The 15662-nt window shown below is 39.1% G+C and overlaps 1 protein-coding gene across 1 annotated transcript in view; it reads right to left on the reverse strand.

Moving 5' to 3' along the window:
- Positions 1 to 2381: 2381 nt before the first annotated feature.
- Positions 2382 to 15662, reverse strand: part of PKN2 (protein kinase N2) — a 55076-nt gene continuing 41795 nt past the window's right edge. Inside the window, exons 7-22 of the mRNA XM_054833851.1 lie at positions 15464 to 15649; positions 15059 to 15168; positions 13287 to 13430; positions 13073 to 13148; positions 12576 to 12750; positions 12174 to 12303; positions 11579 to 11715; positions 11408 to 11483; positions 11229 to 11320; positions 9981 to 10157; positions 9316 to 9378; positions 9137 to 9213; positions 7948 to 8090; positions 6532 to 6639; positions 4869 to 4949; positions 2382 to 4788 (exon numbers count right to left, since the gene is read on the reverse strand). Of these exons, the coding sequence (XP_054689826.1) occupies positions 4585 to 4788; positions 4869 to 4949; positions 6532 to 6639; positions 7948 to 8090; positions 9137 to 9213; positions 9316 to 9378; positions 9981 to 10157; positions 11229 to 11320; positions 11408 to 11483; positions 11579 to 11715; positions 12174 to 12303; positions 12576 to 12750; positions 13073 to 13148; positions 13287 to 13430; positions 15059 to 15168; positions 15464 to 15649 (1979 nt within the window). The 3' untranslated portion in view covers positions 2382 to 4584. The remainder of the gene's footprint in view (positions 4789 to 4868; positions 4950 to 6531; positions 6640 to 7947; positions 8091 to 9136; positions 9214 to 9315; positions 9379 to 9980; positions 10158 to 11228; positions 11321 to 11407; positions 11484 to 11578; positions 11716 to 12173; positions 12304 to 12575; positions 12751 to 13072; positions 13149 to 13286; positions 13431 to 15058; positions 15169 to 15463; positions 15650 to 15662) is intronic.

Consider the following 15662-nt stretch of genomic DNA (forward strand, 5'->3'; position numbering starts at 1 on the left):
AGAGCAGGTAAAGAGAACTGCTACTTACTGTAGTTGAATTCCTGACAACTTTATGATGCTTGGTACTGTGCAAAGGAAGGTAAAAAATACTTCTAGTAAAAGTTTCTGTTAAGTGTCCTGACCTGTCGGTCCACCCTGCAGGCTGGCTGGCCCGTGGTTAAGCACTTGACACGGTTCTGTTCTAAGTGAGCACTTGCTTCTTTGAAATGATGCACCAGGTGCCAAGGAGCGAAGGCCACGAGTTCTTCAGCCCTCCCCAAACTAACAGCTTTGGAAACTAGTTGCCTCCTGACAGTGTCCCTTTGTGTGCAGAGCAACAAATGTACTTAACTGGGAGTCTTCTGGTTCCCGGGTTAATTTTGTATCACAGGTGCAAATTCATTTCAGTTGCGGAAATGAACAGCTGAGGGGTTAGCTTGCTACACATCTGGTCCGATGTGTCCAGTGCTAATAGCAGCCGTTGTCAATAGACCTCACTGTTTTCTTGCTGGTTCAGTTTTGATCCTCTTCTGCCAGTCGAGACTATTGAAATGTGGCAGCTCAAGATTTTCTTCTGTAAACAAGTAGCAAAGGCCATACGGTTCTGTTACACCACTGAAGCTTTCGGTTGCAGTCATGAAAAATTCTGGTGCAGATGTTAAAGGTGGTGGTCTTGGTAGTTCAGAGGGATTGTATTCTAAGGTCTAATATATTTCCTTAAGCTTTGTTGCAATGTTTTCTTTTACCTGGGCTTTCACTGTCTTGCTCTGAGCTACTCTTGTCTGCCTCTCTGTGGGAGATGGCATGATGCTTTGAATAGGCAGGACCTGACCTTTAATGTACTGTTAGAGTTTGGAAATGCAAAGGTGAAAGTTCTCTTACAGCGAGTGTACTTTCCAGCATAGATCAGTATGTTAACTCATGCAGGTTAAAAATGGCTGAAACTTATTTACAATGATGCTCTTATTTTAAATACTCTCAGGTACTATGCACATGACATGTGAGGGGTGAGTGTTTGCAGTTGAAACTGTTGCATACGGCCAAAGCTGTCTGCTCTGAAATTGAAATACATCTTGTGGGAAGCTCAGCAGATGGAGGCAGGGACATACTACCCTGGCTCTGCCCTGCCTCCGCCTGCAATTCTGCCAGCAGTTGCTGCACCTCCCTTGGTGTGGAGAGGGTGGTAACTGTGCGGCCCAGAGAGGCAGAATGAGGCATATACTTGAAGGGGCCAAATATTCAGAAAACCAGTTACTACTGGTCCCAGTACACTATGGTTAATGTGAAGCATTCTGGAAAAAAAAAATAGTATAACTCGGAATTAATTTTTAGGCAGTTATGACTCCTTTAGTAAGCTGCTTTGATGAAGCCAAGGAATGTGGCTTCTGTTGCAGAAGGTTCTAATTCAGAAATGAGCTCTCCTTGTTCCTGCTGGGCAGCGTGGGGATGGCTGTGTGCAGCGGTACAGCAGCAAGAGGTGTAGGGAGCTGGAGCGGAGGCTGTTGCAGCTCTGCAGCCTGTTTCAGCTAATTACCACCCCCTTGTGTTACTGAAGCTTCGCAGTAGCAAAGGCTGTGTGACAAGTAGAGCCTAAAGCACGCTGAGGAGGGAGGCTCCAGCTGGGTGTGGGCAGGTTTTGGGGCCTGCTGGGAGGTGGTTCAGCAGTGAGCCTGGGAGTGCTGGAGGACTACCTTCCCCACATGCAACAAAGGCAGTGGTATGGTATCTTCAGGCACTTCCTATGTTAATTCAACTGCAATTTAGAGCAGATATTTGAAACTGGCTGTATCTTCATTTGGAGCCAGCCCTTTCTGGAACGATTGCTTAGTTAAATATTGAAGTGTAGTGTCTCCGGGCAATAGTTTCATGTGACATTTCAGTTTGTTCTTAAGAGTAAAGATTTCTTTTCTAAATGCACTCGGAAAAGAAAGCTTCATTTTCTGCGTAAAGAACAAGCTTGTTGTGGGTCGGGTGTAAGTTTTGTTTGTTTACAGAGCTTTCCTATATGCTGGGGGTGAGGAAAGACTAATGAGAAAATACCCGGGAGGGGAGTGAGTGTTGTCTGCCCCTGCCCACAGAGGAAGCCTGGGCAAGGAACTGCTGATTCAGCCTGGCCAGACTTCAGGAGATTAGTGTGGTCATCTCCTGCTCCCTTCAGCAGCACTGCTCCCCCAAGCAAGAGGAGGCTGCTTTCCTCAGCCTCTGAAAGAAGGTAATTATTTATTTTCATTTAAAAAAAAAAACCAAAACAAATGGAAGTACACTGAGCTACCACTAAGAGATTTGGTTTCTGTAAGTCCCCTCCTGAGTGCAAGTTCTTTTCTGAAGTTACCTGTGAAGAAAACATGACAAGTCACTTCAAGAAGCAGCAAAATCATGGTTGGGACACAATTTACAAATTACTCTATTTAAAACTTTAATTTGTGATATTAATGACTGCAAAACACTTAGAATGACATTTGTTAAAGGCACATTTCATTTTAATGCATAGTGTACCATTCTAAAATATCCTAATTTCCTTACAAAGTGCTTGAGCAGCCACATACAGATAAAGTATAGCAAAATATATTTACAATCTAGGGTTTAAAATCTTAATCTGCCTAAAAATATTTAAAAAACTACAGAGATAAAATTAGTGCTTTCTTTCAGCTTAACTGGGTGAACATACCCTGCCCTCTAATTTTTTTTTTTTTTTAGTGATTTACTTAGATTAAAAAAAGATTTCTGTACAAGACGTAGTTACAAAAAGGTATTTTTGAGGATACTTTCATAAGTGTTAAGCACCCTGTTAGATGCTCATATATATGTATTTGGGAACCAAAACAAGTGAGCTGACTGTACCTCAAAAGTATTGATTTCAGCTAGATACAGGAACATAATTGGTTTCTTATTAATTAGATTCTGGAAACAAGTAATGCTGACAAGTTGACTGGCTCTGCCACCCATGATTGGTAGAGCCGGTAAAGATGCCTGCCTTGTTCCTTGGGGGGGGTGGGGGTGTGCCTGATCTGGACCTATTAACCATGTCCTTTTCTCCTGAAGCCTCTCCCCTGCCTGACCCTGCAGGTCTGTCCAGCATCATGATTTTAAACCACCACCACAGCATTGCACACTCCAGTGGTTCGCATTTCTTCTCTGAATGAATAAAACTACAAGTTTTGAATTCACTGCCTTAGCCCACCAACAGCAAACTCCTGGCTGGGATGAACCTGTGAGATTACATATGCAATCAGCTCTGCACGGGGCTAGAGCTAAGGACCACATGGGAAATTCATTTTCCAAGAATTAATGTTTGCCCATGGAACACCAGATGCCAAAAATAGGTCTTGGTTTACAGGTATGCACAGTGTCTGGTCTAAATTATTTTTCAACTTTTGAGGTACAGCTTTTAGTGTTGGGTTTATAAAATATACACTGTTTTTATCAAAAATATTTATACATTCTGTTACAACATATTGCTTTTACCCTCAGTAACTGCCAATCTAACTTTTGGAGTCCAGTGGCCTGTATGTATACAAATACTTTTTTCACTCGTCGTTCACTTGGCCACTGTGCAAAATTAATGAAGTGGTATAATTAAATTACTTGCCTGGACATAAGAATACATTACAACTTCCAAATATACATGTTCACAGCATGTATACATTGAAAATCCTTATGTTTTCTAAAAGTGATATGATATTGTACAGCAGATAGAGGATGATCTAGGTGGTTAGATATAGACCGGTTAACTTATCTGTCCACTCAGTGAGTGGGAAAGGCATGAGTTTGAGGACAGAAGTGAATGGGCTTGGGAAATGCATATGCTTTGCTCTTTGTGGGTTAGACTGAGCAACATCCTTGTTACATGCTTCATATCAACCAGGGTTTTAAGCCATGCTTAAAAAGCTTGAAGGCAAAACTGTTTGGCAAGTGGCTTTGGTAAACTTTCCGGATTTTTCTGGATTTTTCTTTGTAATGGAAGCACTTACACTGTTGTTATCTCAAAGGCAAGGCATTTAACAGTTTTCCTAATAAATACCATAGAAAATTTACAAAACAAGGCATATCTGTTCTCAACACCATTATTTTAAGAACACAAGATGAAGGTGTACATAGAAATGTGTAGTTTTATAGACTGCACAAGATAATATTTAACTGAAATCGTTGCCTTCTCCAGCTAGAACCATATTCTGTGTGAGTGTCATCAGTATCCCAAACCTCTCTTTCTGTGTGGCTGAGTAGAGAGAAGTGATTACCTAGCTCAAAGTTTGCTTTTCCCACTTAAGGCAGACACTTAAAAAAAGTGATGTTATCTGCTGTGGAAGAGTGAGAGAAACAGTACAGCTCCACGTGTGCCCATGTGTGGGAAGCTCGATACAGCCTGGGTTCGCCAACTCAGCTTAAGAACTCCATAGACCTGCTTTCCAGTGCTCAGATAAAAAACAATGTACAAAGAGGCCACTCTTCACAAGAGTGTTAAAACAGTACTTAAAAGGATCTTCATGTGATTTAAAAAAAAACCCAGAAGCTACAGGTGGCACAGAGAGCAATCAAAGGGTCGGTATTCTTCAGAGAGAGGCATTCTTGTGAGCCAGTCAGCTGGGGGTTCACAGTGTCTAGAAGTTAACACCAATCAGCAATGTAATCAAAATCTCTGAACATTTCCTGCTCTTCTTCTGAAAGTATCCTTGGTTCCCGAGGTGGAGTGAGGATAGGTGCTTCAGAGGTAAATTCATCATCAAAATTACTAACATCTTCTCGTCCTCTAATGGTGGGTACAAAAGGAGGCTTCACTTTCTTGGCCAGTAAAGCATTCCAATCTATTAGCTGTAAAATAAACCAACTGATGTTTAGTTTCCTGTCTCTGCTCCTTAGTGTCCTTAGAAATAACACCAGCTTGTACTCACCCTGAAGAAGTGATGCTTTTTCACATCCTCAGCATCCTTCTCTCCAGCTCCAAGACGTCGCTCTGGATTTCTTCGTAGCAGCTGATAGAACGTGCGAGATTTCAGTGCAAAAATTGAGAGGCAGGGGGAGGAACTAGGGGGGACGAGTGCTACTGTGTAAGAGCCAACACCAAGATTGGAGGGACAAGTGAAATTCCTAGTGCCTGACCTATAGGCAATTCTTGATCCTCAAAGAGAGGGAAAGACAAAACTTGAGCTGCACACAGCTAGAGAGAGGGCAGGGCTCTTTTAGAGGTGCCTGAACCTGTTTGCACAACTCCACCAGCAGCATGGCTCTGACTGCAGAGAGAGCAGGCTCAGCTGTGTCTCTGCAGGTCTGTGGTTTGTGGGGCAAGGGTTCAGCACAGGGCAATGGAAGAGCCTGCTTTTTGCTAGGGAGGATACAGAATTTACATAAGCTAGGATTTTTTTGCTTGGCTCATAAGAGAGACTACTCTGCTGTCTCCTGTGCCCAGCTATTTCACAGCAGTTGATTTACCAAGAGGGCTGCATGTTGCTTTGCGCACCCAGCCAATTAAGAGTTTTCTAGCCAACACTGGAAGTCAGATGCTCCCACTTGTGAATGGCGCTGCTGCAAGCAGACCCTGTTCCAGGCAGAGTGCCCAACATCAGGGACAGCTGCTTGATAGATTCACGATGCAGCCATCAAAAAGTAGTATCTACTCTGTCATGTAAGAACAACTCAGATGGGAACAGTGCGCACACAGCCACAACCGGTAAGCTGCAAGCACAAAGTTCACAGTGCGCACGTTCTGGGTGCAGCACAGGTGTCCCCTGTGGGCATCACCATAATAATTTTCACAGGAAAAATACCCTTCTTCCTTCTTTCTGTAGAGACATTGTCTCTCCCTGGGAGTAAGTAATCATTTTAAGCTGTAGAATATTTATGCTATTACTTACTTATGTCACAGTAGTTACTGTGACCTGCTTTAACTTAGAGGGTGCAGCACATTGTGAATTGGGTGCTAGACTGATACTTGGTGTCAGACATCTAAGCAGAGAGGCTGTTAACCCCCTCCAGCAGCTGCCTTTCTACCACCTGTGATAAGCTACTAACTTAGACAGGTTCAAGCATCTTTAGATAAGCGCAGGCATTACATTAAGGCATTACACTAATAACAATCATACACAAAATCAGCTGTTCTTTGCTGAGAATGGGATGGCAGATGCCGTGTGTGCATTGTTCCCTGCCCCAGTTGGAACGAAACCAAAAAGGTTTAGAAGTCTTTGAATTAAAATACTCATGTGACAATGTTAATCTACCAAATAGGTCAATGCAGCCGTGTTCTGCTAGGAAAAGAGCTGAACTTCTCTGGTTAGATACGACTAGGAAACTTAGTTCAGGGAGAAAACAGAGCCTCTAGTGTTTTACATTTTTAAAAGAAAACCTTACTCCTGATTAAAGTGGAATGGCACTGACAATTCTCATGTAAGGTGACAGGCAGCACAGCATAAATGAAGGAAGTCCAAAATTTAATTGCAGAAAAAACTACCAAGCATAGATTCTGAAAGTATTTTGTTCTGCACAAAAGTAATTCATGCCCTTAATGGTGGGGAGAAAACAGGATAAGAGGGGAATACTGGATTATTCTTATGTTCTTACCCGTCTCATTATAGAGATGGCTTCTGTAGACAGAAAGCGTGGGTATCTTACTTCATCATTTACAATACTGTCAAACACCTCTTCTTCATCATCTCCAGGGAAGGGAGACTATAATGAAAGTAATTAAAAAAATACTATTAAACAGGCTTAAAAAAAAAAAATCACTTACAGTTGAAACCAACATATATTCAACTGACAGTTTGGCATTAGACACCCTGAAATAAAGTCTTCCTTTTCCCAGAAACATATATGGTAGTTTTCCATACGGAAAAGAGTAAGGCAAGCTGGTTTTATCCCTTAATTCTTCCTGAAGGACTATGCCTTAAAAGTGTGCTTTTAGAAGTTGAAACGCCTAAAACTGGGATCATCTTTGAACTCTACACAAGATACACAGGGAATGTGGGAAGTATGTATCAGCTCTTCTTTGGGACAGCTGCCATTCACAAGTAACACGGTCAGGACCCATTTGGTTTTGTAATATCTTTAGCATGTTACAGCTCAAGGGTTTTGCAACGGTTTTGAAGTGGCCTGACAGATGTAGGCAACACCCAACAAGTTTTTTGTCTTTTTTTTACCTGAAAGGAAGTGAAAGTAAGTTGAATGATCACGTTTTTTTTGAAAAAGAACAAAATGATGAGCAAATCTATAGTTTTTCTCTGGTTTTCAGCCTGTATGCCATCACTGTGCTACCTTGGAGACACTATAACAAAATGGACCAGAAGGTAAAGCAATATACGCAATGGTAAATAACTATTCAATAATAATTTATTTATACCAGCTCATTTACGTTCTATTTTAGCGCATGTGTAATTCAGCATTGTGTTTTGTATCATCTTTCACAGCTATCCAGTTTTATGCATTAAAGTTCACTGCCATTTAAGCTACTCCATTAAGGAGTTTATTTTCTCCTCAAAAGCATTTGAAAGCAGGAGAGCTGTATGCATCCAAATTTGATGACAACAAATGTGTGCTGGAAACTGAGCTCCCCAAACCCAGATGTGCTGTGTTCTTGCTGAGAGACATTGGTATTAATGTGCCATTACTATAATTTGATTTAAGGCATAGCGACGTAATTAAAAACAAAATAAAACAAAAATCTAGAGGTTAAGTCTTAGACCAGCTACAACTCATTCGCTTCCACAATTGCTGATGATTCAAATGACCCATCAACTTCTATAGCATTAGAGCAGCTAGTATCAGGTAAGGAGCTGCTCTGTATTTAATATTTCTGGGTTTTGATGAAACATGGTAAGATGCTCACTGTAAAACTAGGTATGCCTATACGTACTGTGTGTACAAGTATTGATACAACTTTGAAGGAAGGGCATATTCAGTGTTGACAGGTTCGTATGGAGTTTTGTAACCTTTTAAACACATATTAGTTTTATGACTCTATTGTATCTTACTAGAACTTACCTCACCCACTAGCATCTCATAGATAAGTACACCAAGACCCCACCAGTCTACAGCTCTTGTATAGGAAGTTTCTGTCAGCACCTCTGGAGCAAGAAATTCCGGTGTGCCACAGAATGTGCTTGTTCTGTCTCCAAATCCCATTCCTGAAAAGTTACAGTTTGTGAAAAGCAAGCAGTGTTTTCTGCCACTTTACAACCTACTCCTCCAGCAAGTAAAACTTCTCTCTAGAGCAACTTCAGCCGCTACTGTAGTTTCTACCCTGAAGGCTCAGGCCCCTGAGGTGAAACATGCCCCCGTTCTCCCCTCCCACGCCCTTGTTCCACCTGTGCTTCACTAAGTTTTTCTATCCCCAGCTATATGCAACAAGCCAAATTAAGCTTCCGGTTACACCTCTGTCACCCAGTTATCTTTGCTCGGAAAGATACAAACAATCCTATGCTGTATTTCTACTAGCTAGTAGAAGAAAATGTGGTATGCTAGTTTAGTCAAACATACCTACTACGGATGTTTCTGTACTGGCAAAACTGTATTTAGTAAAGTAAAACATGGAGTGTAGTGAAACACCTGTGAGCAAAATAAGCCCTGTATATTTGCAAGAGAGGCAGTTTGTGACATCAGCACCACAAGGACTGATAGGACACTACAAGTAACTTTCTAGCATCTAGGCTTCCCTTTTGGGATATGTTTCTCTATTTTAACTATAGGATACTTTGCATGTCATTTCCATATACTTAGCGTTGCGACTACTTCAGAGTTAAAAAAGTAGATAATGAATTTGTAAAAAAGTAAGAGCGAGGTATGGATTATAATGGTACTTGGTTTCATTGCACAGTGTCAACATGTTTAGAATGAGGAAAACCACCTAATGCTTTTTCTGCAGCCTTGTGAAATGCAGCAGTATGCCTTATTAATAAGCAGAGATATGATGAAGTAAGAATCAGAATAGGTGATACTCACAACAACAAAAAAATTTAAAAAGAGAAATAGGACTATATTCAGATGCTCCTGATGTTTCCCTACTAAGGAACTTTCTCCTATCTCCACATTTGTACAGAGATGTACTTTTTCCTTCAGGTGATACAGGGTAAGTATACACCATACACATTTGGCAGTCCAAAAGTCTCAACGAACAGTCAAGAGTAAGACAGACTATGGAATTCCTGAGAAAGAAAAATGTAAGGGCCATTACCTTCTTTGCAAAGACCAAAGTCAGCAATTTTCACGAAGCCTTCTGTGTCCAGCAATAAGTTATCCAACTTCAAATCTCTAAATGAATGTTTGAGAATAAAATTGCATCATTGATGGTTCCTCAGTACTATTCAGAATAGCTGAAATTTCTCTGTTGGAATTGGGTCAATAATTACTTACCTATATACGATTTTGTGTTCATGTAAATACTGAAGTCCAAGAACCACGCATGCAGCATAGAATCTGTTGGAAAAGTTAAACTTAAAATTTCAGTGGACTTTAGCCTTGCTCTTCAGAATGTGAAGTCCATTATTATTGACCTGTTTTATTAAGCATCCTCTGAAGATTATCAATTGTTTTTTCGGGTACAGATTAGTTTAATACAAGGTCAGAGTTTTAAAGCCAGATGGCAAAAATACTTAAACTTGCAGCTTTCAAGCTGTAGTGTGTTCGCTTGACCTGGAGGATAAGTTTTCTGTAGTGGCCACTGCCACGGCATTGAAGGATTTCTAATTTGGCTTATTCTTTCCTTTTATTAGCTTTGTCTGCTATTTTAACTTTTCATTTAGCTTTTTTTACATAATCTTTTTTTAAAAAAAGTATTATAATTATATATATATAACATTAAATATTTGTATATACTTTTTGAATTCAGTGTGGATTCAGGCACATTAAACCTGCATGTGTCTTTCTAAGAAAATCAGTTAGAATCTCTGACCCTTTTAAAAAGCTTAGAGTATTTACTGAAATGACATCATGTAGAGATGTGATGATAAAGATCTTAGTTCTTATCCACTGATCAAAATGCCCTTCCCTTCATGCCACAAGAAGGGATGGATACTCACACTGCTCTGGGTTCAGAGAAGACATCAGTATGAATGTGCATCATCAGATCCCCACCAGCAGCATATTCCATTACAAAGCAAACGTGATCTTTGGTTTGGAAACAAGCAAAAAGGTTCACCAAGAAGGGATGTCTTACACTATTCACAGTTTCAAATATACGCTTTTCACACATCAAGCTGCAAATAGAAAAATCGGTAAAAATTTAAAGCTGAATCCTGAACCACAAATTTTCAACTCAGAAACTATTGGTAATTTATACCTTAGTGTTTCCTCCTCTATTCCTCAGGGTAAGGTAAGAACAGTTTTTGTTTCAAGAGGCAGCTTTTAATACTTGCACACACATGAAGTACATGCCAGGATTTTGATAAAGCTGCATTTAGCTTTCACAAATGAAAAAGGAAACCTGGCAGTCTATGAAAATTGTACCCTGCCAATTTTCCCTCCAAATATTCAGACTTGCATTAAGTATGCATTGATAACATGGGACATTAGCTTCAATCCATTTTTAATTTAATGGTATACAATACATACAGTGGGAAAAACAGTAACAATATTATAGACATCTATCTATAGTAATTCCAGATTATTTCTCCTTAAGCCAATTGGTTAATTTGTAGCTTAATCTTAATACAGCTATCTCTCCTTCCTGCAAGTTAAATTAATATAGTCACTATTAAACAGTTATAAAAACACCTTCTTGCACTAAAACTAGACAGTTTTCTAACGGCCACTTCACTTCCAAGCAAAGAAAAATCTGAGGTTTGGGGCAAAACGATTTAAAAAACCCAACGAACAGTGGAATATACACAGGATGTAAGGGAAATATGAGGGACAAAGTGTAACAGTGTGTTACAGGTTGAAAAACACTATCATAGGTGTTTCTGCCAGTAAAGAAAACATAGTTATTGTCCTCCTGAAACGCAATGGAAGTCTATAAACAAGTAATTAGAATAAATGATTGCAAGAGAATCTAAATGAAAACCAGGATCAACTTAAGTCAGAACTGTAGTAGAGGCATGGTAAGAGGGGCACTAAAAGGAATCACTATTCCTGGGCTACCCTGCTCCCTCCCTGCCCCAGAAGAAAGACCACAGCTCTGCAGCAGTCCACTAAGCAGGGAGCTGACAGCTTGTTTTGCTCTTTTCACTGAATTCAACTACTGTTTGGTAGAGCTTACAGTTTTGTTGCGTGCAGAACGAAAACACAACTGCTTTATGTAATCCATGTATTGTATTTTACAAACTGACCTGTCTACTTCATCACGAGCGACAATATCCCCTTTCTTTAAGGCTTTAATGGCAAACATCTCATTTGTGTTTTTGTACTCTGCCAACAGCACCTAAAACAGAAGATAAGCAATTAATTTATGAGCTATATCTAGTTTTTGATATAGCCTTGACATTTGATATAGCCTTTTGACATTTACCTTTCCAAAATGTCCTCTGCCCAGTACAGCACAACATCTGAAATCCTTCAGACTGAATTGAAATCTTTGTTGTGATCTGTGTAAATAAAAAAAAACCCAGTCAAAAAACTTCTAGTTTGTTAACTTTAAGAAATATTATTCAGATCAACAGCAAACCCACTGCACTTTTACCTTCTATCTTCAGGCTCTCGGGCATTCGTATATTTTATGTCTGAATGGGGAGCATCAGTCTCACAGATTATTTCAGGCTGGAGTTTTGGGACAATACTATTTCTGCCATTTTCAAAATCAAAACTTGTTACTTCATCCTGTGAAGAAAAAGAAGTCTGACATTTTAAAACTGATTGCAAAGGCAAATGAATGCAGAAAATTTACTATAAGCATATGAAATTCTTAACACAAGAATTATCTAAGCTAAAATGGCATACTTTTTAAGATGATACAGATAAGCAAGCTTTTAACAGACTGATGAAATGTACTGCTCCAGTCATTCTGCTCTTTGTTAGTAAACCCATTTTTTCATGAATACTGAAATGATTTTAGACTTTTGTTTTTTCTGTGGTAGAACCAGTGACATAGAGAGTTAAATACACCAACCATGGAAACAGTTTGCCACTAAGAGTAATCAGGGCATTCTGTTGCAACGATTCTGTGTATGTAAGTTAAGGGAGCATACGCTGGAAGATAAGGGAAGAAATCCATCATAAAGATGCCAATATTACAACTTTGTTAAACTGTATAGCCCAAAATGCTTAAAGTTACTTGCCTGAGATGTCACATCAGGAGCCTTTATCTCAGAGGAAGATTCACAGATTTCCCCAAGGGAAGATGCACGGGGTGGAGCAGGTGGAGGCTCAGGCTCAAGTTCAAAGTCCAATTTGGCTACAGGAGAGTCACTGGCAAGAAAATAAGCAACTTGTCAGTGCACAGCAGAGACTGATTTAACAGCATGAAAAAAAACTTAAAACTGCACCTTAGGTAGACCTCTCCCAGCCCAAATCTTGTGTGTGTATATCTGTCTATAAAATGGATGTCCAAAATTAAAACGTTGAAAGGTCTGCAGTCTTGCAGAATAAACAGATTTGACATACACCATGTACATTAGGGCATAAGCATCTCACTGTTGTTCTTGCTCTTAAAGTACTTAAAAATTGTAGATATCGCCTACCTGGCTGGCAGGGTTAGTTCAGGAATGTGTGCATCAACCACTGGCCCGGTAGCAGCCACTGGTGCTTGAGGGCTGAAGGTGCCAGAGTGATTTACTGTTGGAATAGCTCTTCTTACCAGCCTTCCCCAAGTGGCAATATTAATATTCATTTGAGGAGCTCTGAGAAATGTTTTGCCTGTGGATGTTGTGAAAAAAGAAAATAGAGTGCAAGTAATTTCCTTACTTATTACCAAAAGCTATAATTAAAAAAAATAATTCATATTAATCAGTTTATAGTTTATGAAGAACAAACTGAATTTGTCATATTCCTTAGCAATTCCTAATTATTCACTATTAAATGCTAATACATAATAAGGAATTCTAAAACATTTCTAAATGCAATGCTAAATCCTTCATTACCAACAGCTCTATTCACAGACAAATATTAGGTCTCTGTATAAAAAGTATCACAGATCTGTACAGTTTTTAAGTTTTACATGTTTGTATTAAAGAATCACCTTGCTGTTTTGAAAAAATTTTCTTCTGCCTCTGGAGTTTTGGTCTTCTTTCAATAACTGGATTAAAAAACGTAACCTGCAGTTCAAACAATGTGTGTTATAATTCAAGTTTCAGAACAAAAAGTATTCTTGTAAGTTTAAGAAAAACTTCTTAAACTATTCTGCAATATAATACTTGCAAGTGTGCTCAAGTGTTTCAAAGAAACATTCTTACCTCTGCAAACAGAGTGCCCTGGGGTTCGAGATAGAGACACATGCCATGCCGTTGGTTATCTAGGAAGTCTTCCAACCTCAGAAACTTTACTGCACACAGAGATCTCCAGTCACGCCAATAAACTGAGATTTCTAACTCACGTGACTATGACAGGAAACATGTACACAGGAAATTACTTATTAGTAATTGTTCTCCAAGAGTTACCTCTGTACAATCATAAGATCTAGCAACTCAAGGACCAAGAGGCAGAGCTGTTACTTTAAAAGAGTGCCAGGGCTAAGCAGCCATACCCAGCAAGCTCTCACTAGGATGATCGTAGCATTTTACTTCAGTTCAGATGTGATCTCTCATGTCCAAATAAAAGTATAAGTGTAAAATTCTGCCAAGAGTAGAATGAGAGTCACAGTCACCAGACTTTTTGAGTCAGTCTAACAACAGTGCTAGTTCATGGTATTTGAGCTCAAGTTCTGACAACAAACTTTTACATGTGTTTATAAACCTCAACTTTACTATTTTTTCATGTTATGTACATGTATCAATTATATTTCATGGCTGCACAGTGACATTTAAGTACATGCATACACATCATGATGCAAGACTTCACAGTATCTCTAGAATGCATACAGGTTTTGTAATATGGTCGTGAAGAGGGGCCAAAAACTTTAAACTAACAAGAACTACTGCTATATCTTGCCGGTGGGATTTATATATTCTTAGGGTGTCTTATATGCTTGTTACAAAATGTGAAGAATCCTGCAATGCAATGTAACAGCAGCATTCTATGTTACTAAGTTCAGTTAGCATAGTTAACTTCCATCACAATGCATCAATTTACTGTCTTTATATGACAGCTGTAGGCTTTAAAACCTAACTGTAACCTACCTAGAGTTAAGTAGGTTACAGCTAAGAAGTTAAGAAGCCACAGATAAAAACATGATGGGGTTTGGAATATGCATTTCAAATACGGAAGGATGTGTGGTCACACCCAGCAGAAGCAAGGTCCTTTTCTGGCACCAAAAAGCATCTAATACTGAGTTCTTAAATAGTGTACAGGACACATACTAGGCTGGTAGGAGCTGCTGCTAAACTTTGACCTGTTCTAGTCTTAATCTGAGAAGAATCAAGGCTTCAGGGCTCCACAGCTGCTAAGTTTTGTTCTGTGCTACTCCTAACCGGATCCTAAATTTTTCTACCTGCAGGTCTAAAACTACTTCCTTCCTAGATGGAAGGAATCTGGTTTTAGGCTTGGAGGGGTGGGGTAAGGTGGGGAGAGAGCAAGAGCAGGAAGGTGGGTTTGTTTTTTGTGTTGTTTGATTTTTTTTTATTTTTTTTTCTCATTTGCTTAAAATACATACTGGAGATGACATTTAGGGTCCTAAAATATAGTTCAATTTTCAGTCTATTTTAAACAGTGATGGAAAAAAAATCCTTGTACCTTAAAATACTACAACTATCAGGTATCTAAAGAAACAATGCTTGATTAAACCTATATAGCATAAATTCTCTTCAAAAGGTGTGAGGAAAGAAACATCAAGTATCATTTCAGATACTTGCGTCCTCCAAGTAACATTTAAAGTTCTAGGAAAGAACTATTAGACAATTTATTTATTGTTCCTGAAGAATTGATCAGAATTGGTCATTCTTTTAAGAGTGGGAATACTTACACATATGAAATCTGAACATAACCACAACAGGAAAAAATAAATAAAGCAACATGAAATTAATCTGAAGAATCGATTACAGCCGTCAATGAAGCAAGACCACATTTTTACCCTGTCTAGTTCCAGTGTAAATTTCTGATCCCATGACTGATTGGAAATAGGTTTCCAGCTAGTTTGGCCAACCACAGTGTTATCCAACTTCAGTACAGCACAGACTTCATCTGTAAGTAAATTACACAAACTCAGCTTAAATCTTTAAGAGGATTTCCCACAAACAGAAAAATCTTCAGTAAGTTTCCCTTAAAAATATAATCTCATATTTAATTGGTTCTTATGGCATAATAGTGTGGTTGTGGCTTTGTTTGGGGTTTTTTTTAAACAACCTGACAGATGAAGAAACAGGTAAGTTTAAAGCCTCAAATCAATTTAGTATTTCAAATTACAGAATGCAACATGCACATTAAAATGTAAATAAAAGATATGCATAAAAATAAGAGAAGTAAGAGTATACTGAACTGGACAAGTCATCAGTTTTCAGGAGATTTCTAGTACTCCCACTTTTACTTTTACTGGTTCTGCTCATGAAAGATGATCTGGCTTCATTTGGACTCCAACCAGGCAGCGTAATCGATGTGGCTTTTGATCGACCAGGGACGTTTTCCAAAATGTCTTGGCAGCCCATTAGCCTAACTTCCAGAGTACCTAGAACAAGACA

This window comes from Grus americana, chromosome 8, assembly GCF_028858705.1.
Source record: "Grus americana isolate bGruAme1 chromosome 8, bGruAme1.mat, whole genome shotgun sequence".
NCBI lineage: Eukaryota > Metazoa > Chordata > Aves > Gruiformes > Gruidae > Grus > Grus americana.